General features: G+C 39.5%; 1 protein-coding gene across 4 annotated transcripts in view; it reads right to left on the reverse strand.

The window, feature by feature from the left end:
* RIPK1 (receptor interacting serine/threonine kinase 1) overlaps positions 1 to 15,464 on the reverse strand; it is a 32,706-nt gene extending 17,242 nt beyond the window's left edge. Inside the window, exons 1-6 of one of the 4 annotated variants that reach the window (XM_039869451.1) lie at positions 15,070 to 15,464; positions 7,550 to 7,774; positions 6,591 to 6,747; positions 3,764 to 3,901; positions 2,227 to 2,455; positions 261 to 410 (exon numbers count right to left, since the gene is read on the reverse strand). In XM_039869451.1, coding sequence (XP_039725385.1) covers positions 261 to 410; positions 2,227 to 2,455; positions 3,764 to 3,901; positions 6,591 to 6,747; positions 7,550 to 7,701 — 826 coding nt within the window. In that variant the 5' untranslated portion in view covers positions 7,702 to 7,774; positions 15,070 to 15,464. Of the gene's footprint in view, positions 1 to 260; positions 411 to 2,226; positions 2,456 to 3,763; positions 3,902 to 6,590; positions 6,748 to 7,549; positions 7,775 to 10,034; positions 10,054 to 14,266; positions 14,886 to 15,056 lie in introns of those variants that run through there. The other 3 variants (XM_039869450.1, XM_039869453.1, XM_039869452.1) reach the window with 3 other exon arrangements.
* Positions 15,465 to 18,749: the final 3,285 nt, after the last annotated feature.

Below are 18,749 nucleotides of genomic sequence, written 5' to 3' on the forward strand. Positions count from 1 at the left end.
GTATGCCAACTGTAATTGAAAAATAAAAAAAATTATTTAAAAAAATTAATTATGAAAAATAACAAAGAGGGTGTTATGTGCCTTCATGGTTTGGGGAGAGATGGCATCTTTTCATTGAACTAAATAACTGAAATCTAGAATATGAGTTTGAAGTCACAAGTAGAACTCAGTTTTCTGAAGACTCAAAGCAACTTCCTGACAACCTCTCACTAGGAAAATCACCACATAGGTGATTGTGCAGTCATAAAAGATGCCCTTACCAGCAAATGTTGGCCGAACTTCTGGATTCGCTTCCCAGCATTGCTTCATGATATTGATAATCTCCTTTGGACAGTTCTCAATGATGTCTTCCACATCTGGCCTGTTCCCAGATTTAATGCACATTATCAACTGCTGCTCACAGATAGCATCTATAAAGCAAAGAGGAGCTTAAGTTGAGGCTTTCTTTCAGGTCCTGCTCCTCTCAGGCAGGGAGATAACAGAACTTGGACAATGCCATTAATCTCTCTTTGCCTAGGGTCCACTTTTAGTATAGATACCTGATCTGATAGGCACAGAATAGCCCTGTGGCAAGGAGCTGACATAGTCCATTGCAGTAATAATCAAACAGAATTTTAATTTCTGTATTTGAAAGACAGAATTCACAAGAAAGCTGCCTCCTGGTAGAATGGAATATTAATGAGTAACTTAAAATAGAGTGATAATTGCCATTCAAGAAATAAGTACAAGGGATTCTCTTAACACGATCTTTACTAGAAGGTCAGAGAATGCTTTGAGTTCAGAAAAATAAGCGGGAGTTATCCAGGTAAAGAATGGGAAGGGGGACTCAGAGGTGAAGATTCTGGGCTAGGGAAATAGGATATAAATAGATTGGGAGTTCCAGAAATCATAACGTATCCCAGAAATTGTGAGTAGTTCGGTATAAAAGCATATTAACAAAGGAAAGAGAAGTAAGAAATAAAGGCATAGAAAGAAGCAAAAGCCAAATTAGAAAGAGCCATTATTCCATAATGAGGAATTTAAACTTTATACTTAAGCTTAAGGCCACAGGGAGCCTTGGGACAATTTTAAGCAGATGAATGAAATGGTCATATTTCCTTTTGGGACAACCAGTTGGCTGAAATGCGAATGGAAGCCATCTTTTTTGGGCTGGCCAGTTGGGCTGCAGTGTGAATGAAGGTGGATGTGTATGAGGAGACTGTAGCAGAAATATAAAGTGTTTGAACTAAATAGAGTATAGTGGTAATAAAGAGAAGTAGATGGATTTAAGATGTAAATTGAATTATATATATACTTTGAATTTATAGGTTTTGATGACTGATTGGATGTGGGAGATGAGGGACAAGGTTGAGTCTGGGATGACCAAGGCTCAACCTGGGATGGTCAAGCAACTCAGTAGATAGATGGTAATGCCATCTGCTGAACATAAGAAAAGAAACAAGCCTGTGTGGGCTACAGGGAGAGCATGCAGAAGATGAATTTGTTTAGAGGGATGTTGCTTTAGGGTTCCTCTGGTTACATGTAATGAATCTAAGACAACTGGATATCCAGGCCAGGGCTAGAGATAAGAGATTTGAGAGGCATGGGCAAAGAGATGATCATTAAACCATGGGAGTGAGAGTAATAATCATGAAAACAAGAATAGATAGGAAAATGTCCTTTAGTGTAGGCACTTAACAAACTGAAAAATGACACTTTATGTATCTGTTCTCCTGCACAAACCATGTCTTTCTCATCTTTATATTCTCAATTCTGATTAAAGTACTCATGTAAGTATGAAATGACTTAATTCTTGAATTAGTGAATGGATGAATATATGAAGCATATGACTTGCAGTACGAAAGGGTAAGTCCTCATAAGCTTCAAGTAAGTTTTCCCATCCAGGAAGAATCTGGCAATTTTATAGCACCTCCTAAGCTTAGATGCATTATCAAGGCTCCTATTTGTCTTGTGATCCCTGATTCCTAAACTAAGATTACTCATTCAGTCAACAAAAATTTATTGAGCACCTACTATGTTCCTGGCAGTATGTATACAGATACTCAGCAAATAGCACTGAATAAACCAGGTGTGGTCCCAGTCCTTGTAGAGCTTACAGTCTAGGGGGTAAGACAGACATTAAATGAACAAACAATTATAAGCATTAACTGACTTCAAAAAAGGCCATTATTTCATTTAGCAAGTTTGTATTAAAACTGAAATCCCACTCCTTTATAAATGTCTTACTTTCATATGGCTCCTTATGTGCAAATATTGCCCAAAGTACTATGGCAAAGCTGTACACATCTGACTTCTCCGAGGGCCTTGCATTGATGTCATTCAGGTGCTCAGGGGCCATGTAATATAGGGTGCCACCATTTTTTTTTGAAGAACTATTCACTTTCCTCTGTTTGTTATCTTCCTCTTTAGTCAGCTTACTCCATGTTTTAAAGGAAGCAACACCAAGATCAGCTATCTGCAAGAGATCAAACCAATGAGAATGTTCTTGCTATAAGCAAATCAGATTTGTCTTTAAATTTCGGGCTTATCCAACAGATATAAGATACAGTGAATTTTCCAGAAATGGTTGCACTGGATAGGTTTAAAACAGTAATGTCTAGACAGACTCATAGTAACTTTGTGTTTCCTCAGCTATCTGGAAAATCACCCCAAAGAAATGTCATGTGAAATTCTGGTATCTCAATTGTTATACAATTAAAAAAAAGCGGGGGAGGAGGGAATTTGCTAGGAGGATTGTAAAGGGAGGGAGGAAGCAAAATAGAAGACATTTCTGACATGAACAACAACAAAACATATTTGTTCTAATTCCTCACTCTGCGTGTTTTTCAATTATTCCTGGAGCTAGGAAAAAAAAGTATTTTCTTCTCAGTAGACCTGTGTAGCAGACAGTGACGAAGTACTGCACCTTCTGTTTCTCCTAATGGTGTCCAGAAGACCATGGATGCAAGTTCCCAAGGATTCCAAAGATACACTGATAAGGACTGTATTGCTACTTGTTTTGAGGTGATAGCCTGAACCTAAGAGAAGATGGGATGGGAAGGTGGAGAAAAACAGACAAAAAAGCAGAGAAAAAATACCAAAGGCAGAACAAAACAAACAGTGAAGTGAGAGGGCAAAATGACAGAACAATACAGTTAAGGAGAAATCAAAAATGACAGTTTCACTTCTGCCTCCTTGAATCCGAGCATTTGAGATGAATTTTGGTATGCAATTGTGTAAAAACCACAGATTCTAACCCAGAACATAAGAGAATATAATATAAAGAAGAAACCTTCCTTTAAAGACAGAAATAAAAATCCGTCTAAGACTAGAACGAAAGTGTCGGAAGAAGAATCTTCTAGCAGAGAGGGATGCCTGCGAAAGCAGTTCCTGGTCCCTCCCCCAGGCCACTTCCCCTTTCAGATTTTTTTTCTTGGATTCCTGCTGCCAGAGCCAATTAGCTGTGATGATCTTTCTGGTTAAACCTTGCTCTTGAGTGAACAACAAAATCTGTTTTCATTGTTCCTTTATTACTTTGGAAAGAGAGTTTTCAGAAGAAAACATAAAAAATGCAGATGAAAGTAACTAAATACATAAAAAATATAAACTCCATCAAGTGTATCTTCCTTTTGAATCCTTGGTAGAGCCTTCCAGTACTACCATCACCAGTTATAAGTTGAGCTAGGTCCTCCTTTAGAGTCTACCATGTACAAAAATAGATTTACAGTGTAGAATTAAACTAAAAATACCCCAAACTTCAAGAAGATTTTAGGTTACGGTTTACCTTAATATGAAAGTCATCATCAACGAGGATATTTTCAGGCTTTAGATCCTTGTGTATTACATTTTTTCCATGTAAATAGCGCATTCCTTCAATGGTCTCCATAATTATCCTTCCTTTTACAGAGAGGGGGATACTGCTCTAAAACAAGTAATATTAAGTCTATAAAATGGAAAAGTAATTAAACAGGCCAAAACAACTGTTTCATTCAAGAGTAGCAGGTCTGCACCTGAGGTATAGTTACCAGGTTGCTTTCTATCTTGCTCTGCAAGTTTGCTGACATTGTAAAACAAGCCCTTGTTTGAAGAAAGAGTTCATCCCAGGTGCTAAGGGTATTAATAGTGTGTTTCCACAGTGTAAAAATAAAACTTCCATGACAATATTGTAATATATAAAAATATCGTACAGTTAAGCAACATGAAGACAAACCTTAATTATTATTATTTAGGACATATGCATACTACCTAGGATGGTGCCTGTTTGGTGAATGAATGGAAAAATAAATACACCAAAAAAAATATTCTCTATGGTATACTAATATGATGTTCTACTCTATATTAAATATGTGGAAAATTTCATGGAAAGATGTGTGTGAAAAAATATTACGAGAAAAAAAAATACAAGAGAATGTGCTCACACTGATTACAAACATGTAAAGATTAAGCTATAAGATAACATAATGCTATTAATCCTGAAATGAATTTGATATCTATTTTGTGATTTGTTATCAGGTACTTCAGGTCTTTGTAGAGTCTCAGGTCACTCTCACAATTGTATTCTAGTTATAGGAACATCTACGTTAATGTAGACAATTCCAGTTTCTATTTATATTAGTTGAACCTTAGATTTGCTTAACACTTAAAAACATAAATTCTCACTCTGTATGAGTACACACACGGGTGTATAGTCCCTAGTTAACAAACAGGCTGTTACCTAAAAATTTATGGTTGCTGGTAAAAAGGGAAAAAAAATTTCAATTATGAAAGTTAGATTCCCAAGTCATCCCCCCAAAGTATTTAACTCATAATATAGCTGAACTACAGTATTCATAGTCTGATCATTACTACACAAAAAATTGCCAGAGATTTTCCCTTCTTCTATGGTATATCTTTGGACTTGGGAAAAAAATTCTGAGCAAGCAGATACCCTTCTCAAACCTCTGTCTGCTTCATTACACCGTACACTACACCGTACACTATGTCCTTCTGACTTTCTTCTTGAGCCCCAATTAGTGCACCTTATCTTTGCCTGATCCCCAGAATGCCTCTGGTACCAAATGATTTATCTCCCAATCAAACTGATCTTATCTAGTTTTGTGGAGAATAGCAATCTGATCAAATGAGAATACAATGCATACCAGTGATTTATCTTTTCTCTTTCCCACAGGTATTTGTGACAGATGTCTGTGACTTAAAATAATTGGCATAACTGTAGCAGTTGTGGGGTCAGGGGACAAGAGATGGGAAAAGGGGGAATATATGCCATAAAGACAGTCATATCTCACCACTCTCACGGGCAATCTATGGTTTGGCCAAACCCAGCTATTTGCAGTTTCCCAAATTTGGTGTACTTTCGTTTGCACATGCCATTCTCTCTGCCTGGAACACCTGTTCTCTAATTCTCTGCTTCAAAACTTCTACTTGTCCTTGGCTCAAGCATCTTTCTTCCGGAATCCCTCCCTATCTACCCCTTGCTGGGGTGTATGCCTCTCCTCTGTGTTCTCATAACACACGATGAGGCTGTCTATCAAAAATTGTACACTACACTGTTCTCTTACCTATCTGTTCCCTTTTATTTGTCCGTGTATTTGCTACTGCTTCCTGAACAACTAGCACAAGACCTTTCTCTTAAAAGGCATATAAACTTTTAAAAATGCTTAGAGTTATTTGGTCAATTTTTATTTTCCTGTTTTAAGTTGTACTCATCCAGTATCACTGCTGCTAATGTCCTATATTTAAGCTATAAGTTTCTTAAATGGTATCAAAGTACAATCGTTAATATTCTGTCTTCTCATAAAGCAGAGATCCCCAAGCCCCCAGCTGTGGACTGGTACTGGTCTGTGGCCTGTTAGGAACTGAGCTACACAGCAAGAAGAGCGAGAGAAGCTTCATCTGTATTTGCAGCTGCTCGCTAGCACTAGTATCACCACCTCAGCTCCACCTCAGATCATCAGGCATTAGATTCTCATAGAAGCACTGGTCTCTGGTGCCAAAAAAGGTTGAAGACCACTGCTTTATATATATATCCTTTAATCAATCAATCAATCTTTAATTGTTATCCATTATGCATATACTCCACATCAAACCATGTGCTTCATGAAGACAGGGCTATCTTTGAACTATGGATCTTAGAGTGGCTGACAAAACAGACAGGAACAACTGTCTGCAGGGATTGGGGGAGCGGGGGGCAAGAAAGCCCAATTTGTAAATTGCTAGATATTTTAGATTTTCTGAAGTCAATCCCTTGTTAAATCTGCCTTGACTTTTCCTCCCCAGTGCATGGTCTTGCCCTCCTCTAAATCCCTACAGACAGTTGTTCGTTTTCCTTTTGTCAGCCACTCTAAGATCCACAATTCAGAGGTAGGTCCTGTCTTCATGAAACACATGGTCTGATGTGGGGTATATGCATAATGGATAACAATTAAATATTGACTGATTGATTGATTAAAGGGTGTATACTATAAAGGACTGTATGAGAAGACAGATTATTAACTGCAATTTGATACCATTTACACCAACAAAGCTACAAAAGGACAAGCAGCAATAATCACAACAGACAAGCAGTACCCAAGTCACTGTGCCTGTACCATGAATGGCAAAGCCCTCTCTACCTCAGTTTTCAGCACATGCATCAGGTTGCCCTTTTCCATATACTCCATAACAAGAGAGTAGTTTCCTTCTTCTATGATGATACCCAGGAGCTTCACCACCCGCTGATGTCTCAGCTTGTGCATCATCTTGCCTTCCTCAAGGAGGGACTCATTGTACCTGTGGGAGGGAAAGGTGCTGTTAAGATGGGGCTAACTTTTCCTTTTGTGGCCCCGCCCCCCCGAAACACAGTATACACCTTAAATGAATCCCATTGCAAGTGCATTTATCACTGCCTGTTCATGTACTGATCTCTGCTAGGCACAGACTACAAGCTTTAGAAGGCAGAGTAGTTTCTTATTCATCTTTCTATCCCTCCTTCCCAGTGACTGGCAGTGAGTGCTCAAGAAATGTTAAATTGATGAACAAATGAACAAACGATAAATGAATAGCAGCAAGGAAACACAGCCTGAAAAAAGGACTGTGCTGGAGCGTGTAATAAAAAATGCAGCTTCTCTCATAACCAAGAAGAGGGAGAAGTGAAACAACTCCACCGATTGTTTCAAAGAGAGGGTTTCTGGAACTGCTAATAAAACTTTTTTTCTTTTCCATGTTTAGAGCTAGTCCTTACCAAAAATGTGAAGCAAGTAAATAAGTCTGTCTTCACTGATCCCTCCCTTTTCTTTTTATTGCCTTCTTCACACCCTTAATTTCCTTCTCTTTCTCTATTTCCTTCCTTCCATTTATCTTCCATTATTCACTAGCTGTAAAGTTTTCACTAATCAGCCTCAGAATCCTTATCAGCAATACAGGGATAATAACAACTTTGCAGGGATGAAGCTTGTGTGCCAAATTCATGCATGGTCTGTCTCATTCTAAAGCCTGTGCCACTGTTATCCACTGCCTGCTCCTGCATCTGTGCAATAACTGCTTCCTACCACCAGCCCATATTTTGGTTTACCCGCCCCTGCTCCCAACTCACTCAGTGCGCTTGGGTCCTGTGTACACCTTTTTCAGTATTACGAGTCCATGGGATCTGTGTAAACACAAAGACACCTTTCCGAAGCCCCCGCTGTCCAGATGCTCCTTCTCCAGGAAGTCACTAGATTTCATCTTAATGTCTTCCAAAGACATGTCTGCTTTCCTTCCAAATGCTCAAAATGCTCAAAAGCACACCACCTTTAAGTTTCCCCTTCAGAGCTGTGCCCTGTAAAGAAAACAAGAGTATATCTCAGTGCAAAGAAAGTCATTATCCAAAAAATTTACATAAAGATCCACCGCATGCTTGGTGTGCCTTTATTTTTTGGTAGACTTATGGTGTCTATAACGAACTTTTTTATATTTCTAAGAATCACAGAAGATCACGATTTATATTCCTTAGACTTTCACTTCTAGCAACATGGAGGACTAGAAAATTTTGAAAAACCCTTCTGCTATAAAGGACATATATTTGTTAGGTAACATAATAAAAACATCCATTCCAATGCACAGCTGGGCTCAGTGCAAAGGAAAAGAACTTCAGGCACTGAAAACAAAAAGAGCACTGGCCTTGGGGCTGTAGCCTGTATGGTAGCTGCTATGGACTAAATGTTTGAGTTTACCCCAATTCATATGTTGAAGTCTTATCCCCAGTGAGATAGTATTAAGAAGTGAAGCTTTTGGAAACTAATTAGGTCATAAAGGTGGAGGCCTCTTGAATGACATTAGTGTCCTTATAAAAGACACAAGAGAGTTTTCTTTCTCTCCACCACATGAAGATACAATGAGAGGACGGCCATTTGCAAACCAGGAAGTAAGCCCTCACCACTGACTGGATCTGCAGGCACCTTGATCATGGACTTCTCAGCCTCCAGAACTGTGAGAAGTAAATGTCCACTGCTTAAGCCACCCAGTCTGTGGTAATTTATTATAGCAGCTGAACTAGGACAGTGGCCCTCTGGGGCACTACTAACTTGGCCATCCAGAGGTCAGGTTTTAAAGCGTAGACAGGAACAGGAGAGAAGGTCAAGGAATGCAAGAAAAGAGAGTTGAAACAAAGATTCCCTCCTTAACATGGTGCTCCTCAATGTGCTACCCTACCCTTCAATGAAAAGATAATTAGAAAAAAAGCAGTTCACTAGCAAAAGAACTTGTTTGTCTTAGGCTGGGAATGGAGTATTAAAAAAATGTCTTCATGTGAATTCATAACCTTGGGCCTATCATCAAATAGATTTGAGCTTTGAATTTATACTACTCTTTAAATTTATACGCCAGGATCCCCCAAATTAAGGACTTTTGTATGGAAAGTGGTCATAGACTGATGGTAACCCTGGATTATAAGGCTAAAACACCCTTAAGCCAGGCCAGACAGGATTCCCAGAAATAAAGCCTCACTTAACATAAGCTCCCTTTCCAAAATTATAAAACACAAAAGAAAAAGTTCATCATGGGCCAGAACCAGTAGATAAAACAAACAGCAGTACTAGGCACGAAAGAACTTTAGGTAATTAAACTACTGAATAGCCTTAGAAAATAAAAAGCTTTAAAGTAATTATGAACAAAAGAAGGAATCTGAGGAATCTAAAAAGAACAATGCACTATCTAAAAAGAATAGGAAGATGTGAAAAGGATGAGTTTGGAGAATTTGTATATCAGTGCTATGAAATATATAATGTACACAATCTCAGGACAGGACTTTGCTTCATTCTTCTTCTTTTCTGCTATTTATTTACATTCATTCATTTTCCCAAACTGAAATGAAGACTAAAAATTCATGGGGGACCACAATGGGATACTACTACATACCCGCCAGAATATCTGAAATTAAAAATGCTGACACCACCAAATACTGGTGAAGATATGAAGCAACCAGAATTCTCATACACTGTTGGTAGAAGTATAAAATTGCACAACCACTTTGGGAAAAGGTCTGGCAGTTTCTTATAAAACTGAACATACACCTATACTATGACGTAGCAACTGCAATCCCAAGAGAAATGAAAACTTATGTCCTCCAAGATTTGTACAATGTTCATAGCAGCTTTATTTGTAATAGTCCCCAAACTAGAAACAGTTATTCATCAATAGAATGGGTAAAAAAAGAAAAAACAAAAACCCAAAGAGCTGGCATATTCATATAATGGAATACTACCCAGATATAAAAAGAAATGAACTACTAATACATGTGAATCACAAAAACAATATGCAGAGTAAAAGAAACCCTATACGAAAGTATACCATATAATTCCATTTATATTAATAGAACAAACTAATCTGTATTGGAAAAAGAACACAGGTTGCCCAGGTACAGAGTGAGGACTGAGTGGGATGAAGCATAAGGGAGCTTTCTGGGGTGATGGTAATGTTCTAGCATCTTAGTAGGGGGTAGGGTTTACAAAGGCACAAGCATTTGTCAATACTTTACAAATGTACTCTTAAGAATTACAGGTAAATTTTACATCGAAAGAACAATCTGTAAACATACTGACCTCTAGTTAGTGGTGTGCATGCTGAAAGATCTAGGGAGAAGTATACTGATGTCTCTGATTTACTTGGCAGACAGACTGGTGGATAGAGAGAGGGATAAGTGATGGAGAGTTATATGATAAAGCAAGCAGAGTAAAATGATATAGATGGTGGATAGAGTTCCCTGTAAAAACTTTTTAACTTTGCACTTTGAAATTTTAGAGACAGAGAATTAAAAAAAAATAAAAGTACCTGGAGGGGTTTTTGAAAATGCCTAAGCTCACGGTAGTCTTGTACAGTGACCTGCTGCAGTTGGGCTCGGATAACCAACCTCCTATATCTTGTACAAAGGCTGTGGGTGGGCCCTGCCACCCAGACCACAGACCACGTGCACATATTGGAATAGGAGAGGACACTATGGACCATCTTCCTATAACATGAGATATTGCCAAATGAGAGGAAGTATCTTCAGGAAAGTAGCACATCTGTGGGGCAGAGGGGGTCAGGGCTGTCCAGATAAAGGACATGAAGACTGAGGGAATAAAAGGGTGGGGCAGGCATTGAAGGTGAGGTAGTTAGTGGAAGCCATAATGATAGCAGAAAGCGCACAGGTCTTTCTCTTATATGAAATCTAGCCCTGTAATTTATTAGCCCTGTGACTTGGGTAGCTTACAGCCCCAATTTTCTCATTTGCGAAAGGAAACAATGACTGTCTCAGGACCAGTAAGGATTACATTAAAAAAAATATGTGAAAACACATTTCGCTTTATAAGCGGCAGGCAGCAAGCGCAGGCAGCCGTTGGTTGCCATGGCGGTTTTGCAGCGGCGAAGCGGAAGGCCATGTAAGGGATGCATGCTGCAAGCGCTACTTTGCATGGGGGTAGGGTGGGCAGGCGTTGGCAGCGGCGGCGGCGCGCAGTTTTTTCGCTGTATTTTGAAAAGGCACGGCTGCGGTGTATGGCTTTCGCTTTTCGTATTGCAGCAGAGCAGCATGCTGCGCGCAGAGTGTTGCCGTTTGCAAGCAGCGTTGCTGCGGCGCGTCGTTTTTCGCGTATATGGCGGCGGCATGCAAAGCGCGGATTTGTTTCCGTCGCCTCGCCCGTTCCAAGTCCTTGTTCCTGTTTCATGTGGCAAAATAAAGGTGTGGTAAAGTGGGATAAGCAAGGTATACAGCATATGTGCAATGGCGGCTGTTTCAAAGGCAAGGCAAGTTTACGAAGGTGCGCTGCTGTTGCAAAGCAAAGGTGCGGCGTTGCCAGCCGTAAGTTAGATATACATAAAGATATAACCAGAAAAAAAAAAAAAAGACATAGGGAAAGGTACCAAAATGTTAGTGAGGATTATATCCAGATGGCAGGGTGATTTTTCACTTTCTTCTTTACACTTTTATTACATTTTATAAATTTTCTACAATGAATATAAATTATATTTATAATAAAATTTATTTTTTAAAGAGAATAATTCCTTCACTCAATAGTTCTTTATTCTGGGGAATCAAATCAGAGATGCTGATAAAGGTTATGTACATACAAGGATGTTCCCAGTAACATTACAAAGGACAAAAAGCTTATAAACAATTTATACACACACAGGAAAGAATAAGTTATGTCCTATTCCTTAATCCGGGTAATGTTCACTCATACTCTGAAATACATCTAGCATTTTTCAAAAATGATGTTGTATATGAATGTTTAATAACATAGTTCTATTCCTTAATCCGGGTAATGTTCACTCATACTCTGAAATACATCTAGCATTTTTCAAAAATGATGTTGTATATGAATGTTTAATAACACTTAAAAAATACAAAGAAACAGAAAGAATTATAACCATGCCCTGAAATATGCCTGAGTATAAAATTTCAGTTTTATGAGTGCTATTTGGTATCTCTGCTTCAGCCCAGGTCTTGCCTTCTCAAATTTGCCAAGACCAACTAGGATTTGCAGTGCCTCCTGCAGGCATGATGGATTGCAGGTGAAGACCTCCAGGGGGGTCGGCTGCACTTTATGAGGTTGGTTCCTGATCCAAGTTAATTCTCCTTACAGTCTGGCAGTTTGCTGGTTTAGTCTGGCCTCACCTAATCTTATGCATCTGTAATGCAGTTCCCAGTGATTTCTGTTCTTACTGTTTTTCTCCTTTTGTTCCCATGAACGATTCAATTTTATAAGCACTAAATATCTTAGGAAGGCCTTGTGAGTGGTTTAGATATCCAAAAATCACAGAAACACTGAATGCAGGCAAGCAGAACACAACATTACAAAGCCATGTTACAGAGTAATCAATGAAAGCACACTGACCTGTTATATCATGTTATGATAACTAATTTATAACAAGATAAATGGATATTAACTCAGGGACTCAGAGAAGCAAATTTTTTCCACTAAAATTGATAGAAAATTCCAAGAAACTTCACAAATTACCTATAAGGCAGGATGAGTCTATGTATCAAAATATTCATATCTATATTCAATTATGTTTGTCAAGTATACCTCAATAAAACTAAGGAAAAATATAAATAAATAATAAAAAGTAATTAATACCTCCCAACAGGCAGAATTATATTAACAGTCAGAATAGTGCTTACTATAGGTGGGAGACAAGAGGCACAGGGGGTTTCAGGAGTGATAGCAATGTTCTATTCCTTAATCCGGGTAATGTTCACTTTGTGATACTATGTAGAGTGTTGTGATACTTTGTGAACTTTTCTGTGTATGTTATACTTCAATAAAAATATTTTTTTACATTTTTTATATTAATTTTCAGTGGTAGAGGACTATTTTTTCAATTAAGTGATGACCATACATAATGACTCTGACAGAAAATGTTGGTTGCCTACCTATTATTGGCCCCCTTTTTTCCATGCTAATAGGACTTCAATTTTACTCAAGATACACTGTGGACTTTTCTAAAGTTCTTTGATTATATATCTTGATGCTGTGCCCAGATAAATAAGAGAGCTAAGCAAGGAAGAGCCAATTGATGAGCAAGAGACAAGACTGAAACAGTTTAACCAAGCAATATCATGTACATTAGCACACTATATCCCTGTGAAGTTTTATTCTCATCATTCCAATTTACAAATAAAGAGACTAAAATTTAGAGTTAAATGATTCATCCAAAGTGGCAGATTCTGGAACTGAAACTGTCTCTTCACTCAGACTTCTATCAATTCACTAAAACATGCTACTTTGTCTAGATAGCGAAAATAATCTGTCTTTGTTAAAATCAGATGCAAAGACCTAATCTTACAGTCTTGCTCACCTATACTAAATAAGTATGCTACATCAGAACCAGGGGAATGGATAGGCTAAAATTTAAAAACATAAAAATATATGGTTCAAAATCAATATTCTACAGGTTAATACAATCATTTTGCCAGAGTATAATATCCAACCAAAGCATGGGAAGCTATTTTTTCAAATTCCCAGGTTATATTGGTGGTATTAACATGTTATGGATTAATAAGCACCAAATAATAGTTTGCCATTTTGGAAGTTGCTATTTTAGAATTTTTTTTTAATTCTCATTAACATTCACAATCTCAGAAGCAGAACATATTTCTAGTGTGCAATACAGCACAGAGAAAAATGAAAATTAAAGTAATCATTACTGTTTTTATCAGTAATAACAATGATGATACGCCCCACATTTTATTTTAAACAAGCTTAATCTTCACTTTTTCGGTTTAGAAGAGCTGCAGTTTTCCACATTTCTAATGGACCACAATTTCCTCCTTACAATTTTTTTTTTTTTAAGCCTACAGTATCAGGTATTCCTAGGTGGTCTCCCATCCATGTACTAACCATGCTCCACCCTACTTAGCTTCCGAGATCAGAAGAGATGGGAGGGGCGGGCCTTGAGGATGGCATGGCCCTAGACTCCTCCTTACTCTTGCACTAACCTGATAGTTAAAAATGCAAATCAAGTACTAAATCATTCCACATCCCAAAGTTCACTCCAAGCCTTGATTTCTTCAAGTGTATATCAAGGAAGAATTAATATTGGTCTAAAGACCGAAAGGCTTCTGCAAAATTGCTTATAACATATTAAAACAGCCTTAGGCTTTGTCCAAGATAAACAAGAGCTCTGCGGAAGAAACAAACCATTAGCAAGACACAAAGAAATAAATGAACCCCCTCTTCCACCCACCCACACGCCTTGTGGGTTTCTGTCAAATTTTTACAAGAATGTAGCCAAGCCTCTTTAAAACCCTGAACAGATTCGATAGCGCTGCATAAAAGCAAATGCCACTGACCATGGAAGAGGCCTTCTAGGGTTATGACATTCGTCCCTTTTGTCAATGTGGCTGTTGACTCTTCTTTTCCATTTGCCAGCTCACATCTAAGATTATGGCACAAACGCTTTCGATTGTTTGCAATCTGCTGCGGCGGGCAAGTGCAACAGCAAAAGGTCCTTTCAAAGGGTTGATAAGAAGTCCCGGTTAAAGACATTGACTAATCTTATTATGGCAAGAGCACACACCACTGTATCTTAATAATGCAATGAAAACCCATCGGCCCTACCAAAATAACAAAGAAAACAAAAACGAAGGGCTTGTTCCAGCGTCACACCGTTGTCGTGACCCTAGGGCAGGTCTCCGCCCGGGTACGGATTTACACCTAAACCTCCGGCGAGTAAGGCTTCTGAGCCTTTGACAGCAATTCCGCACCCGACTTCCGGGAACTTTGGCGGACGTTTCTATGCCTGGGTAACATTTCCTCTTTTCTTTTGTCCTCCCAACTCGCTTTAAAACGAATTAAAGCCGGGATCCTTTGGCTGATAGATCTCCGGGATTTGCAAACTGAATACATGGCCCCGCTTGCCGCGCAGCAGGTGCTCCCCTAGTCCTGGCGGCGGGAGTAGGGACTATCCCGTCCACCGTCCGACTTCCGGGATCATCGCGGACCCCGCCTATCGCCCAACCAGCACACTCTCCGCCCGACTTCAGGAAAGCCCGCCCACCGCCGCACGCCAGACCAGGAAGCCCCGCCCCTGCCTGGAAGCGGAGTCTAGCAAACCCGGTCACCGCCTCCACGAAGACGCACCCGAGTTATTTACTTTCGTTTTCGCGGCAAACTTCCCGAGGCCGAGGTGCTGGAAGAAGCAGCGATGAGACAGTCAGGAAGTACTCCGACTTAGCAGCAGCCTCACTGGGGCGCCCTGGGGGAGGGCGCCCGAGCTTGACGCGGGGGAGCGGGGTGTCCGGAGACAAAGCTCGTAGTGCTCGGGGAGACCGGGCCGCGGAGCGGCCGCCCAGCGCTCACCGCGCCTGGCTCCGTGGGCCCCGCTGTGCTGCGCGCGTCTAGCTACGTGGCCTGGGCTTCCTCGCCCTGCTGGAACAGCGCGGTCGGCACCTGGAGGTGGGGGCCGGCTGGGACCGCTGCGCTTCAGGAGGTCAGGTCCGGTGTCCGCGCCGTCTGCGCGTCGAGTGAGTGAGCCCGGGCGGGTGGCGGGGCGTGGACTCTTCGCTCCTGCTCCGCCCCGTGCTCCTGCGGAGGAGGAAGACAGGGGAGAGCGCCCGCCCTGAGGCCCGCGGGGCCCTGTACCCCGAGATGTGTCAGCCAAAGGATCCCGGCTTTACTCTGTTTTAAGCGAGTTGGAAGACAAAAAAAAAAAAGGAAATGTTACCTAGTTCCAGAAACCTCCGCCAAGGGATGGGAGGGCGGGGCGGAGACAGCATCGGGTAGGTTTCCTGGGGGATTCTGAGTTTAGCGGGTTAAGCAGCGCTAAAACCACAGGCAAATTTCCATTCTCTTATTTCTTATCACCTGTAAAGTGAGGAAAATAAAATCTACGCTGTGGAGCTGTGGAGGAAATGTGATATTTATTTTGCAGTCCTTTAAAATGATGATTTGGAAGTTTCAAGCGAAGTGGGAAATGCTTGGTATAATGCTATATTAAAAAGCAAATTATACACAGCATAATTACACATTGTGGAAAGGTATATAGTCGAATGAGAAGCCACAAGCCGGAAGAAAATATTTGCAAAAGACATATGTGATAAAGGGCTTAACCAAAATACATTTGACCCCTAACAATGTGACTTTGTATTGCATGCGTCCACTAATATGGGGATTTAAAAAAATCTGTGTAAGTAGACTCTGGCACTTCAAACCACCTTGTTTAAGAGTCAACAATATTTTCATGTTTGGAGGGCCGACTTAAGTTATACTCTGATTTTCTGTGTAGGTGGTGGGTGTCTCAATACCCACATCTTTTTTAAGGGTCAATTGTATACTAAAAACTCTTAAAACTCAACAATTAAGAAAAGGAACAACCCAATTAGAAAATGGGCAAAATAGATATTTGACATACAGATGGCAAGAAAGCATATGAAAAGATGCTTACCGTTACAGGTCAGTAGGGAATTGCAAATTTGAAAAAGCAATGGGATATCTATTAGAATGCCTACAATCCAAAATACTACACCAAATGTTGGTGAGGATGTAAAACGAGGAATTCTCATTCAGTGTTGGTGTGATAGCAAATTGGCACAGCCACTTTGGATGAAAGTTTTTTTAAGCTAAAAAGTCTTAACCATGTGATCCAGCCTTAGTATTAACAAAAGTGAGTTGAAAGCTTATTTCTACACAAAAAAACCTGCACATAAATGTTTATAGCATCCTTATTTATAATTACCAAACTTGAAAGCAACCAATATTGTCCTTCAGCAGGTGAATGGGCAAAAAAACTGGTCCACCCATACGATATAATTTAGTGCTAAAAAGAAATGTGCTATCAAACCACAGAAAGACATGGAGGAACCTTAAATGCTTATTTTTAAATGCAAGAATGCAATCTGAAAACTACATAATATATGATTCTAACTGACATTCTGGAGAAGGCAAAATTATGGAGTCAGTTAAAAAAACCTGTAGTTCTCAGGTTTTCGTGGAGGGATGGATGAATAGGTAGAGCATGAAATTTTTAGGGCAGTGAAATTATTCTGTATGATACTATAATGGTGGACACTATACATTTTTCAAAACCTGTAAATGTTCATAAGTGAAACCAAATGTAAACTATGGATTTCGCTTGTTAATGATGTGTCAGTGTTGGTTAATTGTAATAAATATACCACACAGGTACAAGATTTGATGAGGAGAGGCTCTGTGTTTGTTGTTTTGGGGCGAGGGGGAGGGGAGTTTAAATATGTGGGAACACTGATCTTTCCACTCAGTTTTGCTGTGAAACTAAATTTGTGTGTGCGTGTGTGTGTGTGTTTGTGTATATGTATGTATATATATATATAGGCCCATTATATATATATATATATTATATATTCATTTAACAGACATTTCTGACTACTATATGCCAAGCAGGTACTAGATTTGTACAAGAGCATCTGATGGTAGATACAAATGGTACAAAAAGGCATTCATTCAACAAATATTTTAGAGTACCTGTTCTAGGCACTAAAGACTCAATTGTGAATAAATCAAGTCTCTACCGTTGTAGAGTTTACATTCTAATGAGACAGATGAATGAAAGAATGAATGAATAAATAAATGAGTAAACTATGTAGTATATTAGTGGTGAGTGCTAAGAGAGAAAAAGAGCACCCAAGTTGGATAGGAGATGTACATGTATGTGTGGGTAGTGTATCACAATTTTAGATGGAGTGGTCAGGAAAGATATCACTATAAAAGTGATATTTGAGTAAACAACTAAAGGAAGTGAGGAAGGATGCTGTGAGGATATCTTGAGGACAATCATAATGAGTAGAGAAAGGGAAGAGCAAAGGCAAAGGCTCAGATTGGAGCAAAGAGAAGAGGTACCTGTGGAAGGAACAAGACAAAAATTAGTAATAGAGAATAAAGTCAGAAAGGTAAGGCAGGGGGAAGGGGAGATTAGGTGAGGACTTATAGGTGATTTTAAGAAGTTTGCTTTTATTCTGAATAAATTGAGTCATTGGAGGGTTTTGTACAGAAGCGTGCACTAAATTATAGGATCTCTTTGGCTGCTGAGTTGAAAATAATACTGCAAAAGAATTAGCAAAGTAGGGAGACAAGTGTGGAGGTTATTTCAGTAATGCAAATAGGATGAGGATGACTTGGATGAGAGTGATAGCAGTAGAAGTAATGAGAATATGTTAGATTCTGGATAAAATACGAAGGTGGAAGTGACCAGATTAGTTTAGAGATCAGAAACAGGGTGTAGGAAATAACTGGAAGGGTTTTGTCCTTAGCATATCTTAAAGGACAGAGTTGCCATATACCAAATGGGAAAGAAGACTGCAAACAGCAGGCTTGTGAAACTCAGGACTTCTGTTTGAACATGTTAATTTGAGATGCTATTAAACATCCAGGTGGAGATGTCAGGGAGGCAGGTGGAGGATATATGGGTATGGAGTTCAAGGAAGGGGTCTAGGTTGAACATTTAAATTAGAATGTCAACACGTGGATAGTATCTAAAGCTATGAAGCAAGGTTATCAAGAGAGAGAATGTAGAAAGAAAAGAGGTCTGAGGAATGAGCCCTGAGGTCCAAGAATGTTTGATGAGATGTGCATGTATATGTGGGTAATGTATCACAATTTTAAGTGTGGTGGCCAGGAAAGATCTCTCTCAATTTTGATGAGTGAAGAGCAGCCACCAAGAAAATAGGGGAAACCAGGTTGGGGTGGGGAGGCGGGGGCCCTTAAGAGAGTGATCAGTTATGCCAAAGGCTGCTAATATGTCAAGAAAGTTGTGGACTGAAAATTCACCATTAAATTTGATAACATGGAAACTGTCAAAGA

The sequence above is a fragment of the Pteropus medius genome, unplaced genomic scaffold (genome assembly GCF_902729225.1).
Source record: "Pteropus medius unplaced genomic scaffold, Ma_sr-lr_union100, whole genome shotgun sequence".
Lineage (NCBI taxonomy): Eukaryota > Metazoa > Chordata > Mammalia > Chiroptera > Pteropodidae > Pteropus > Pteropus medius.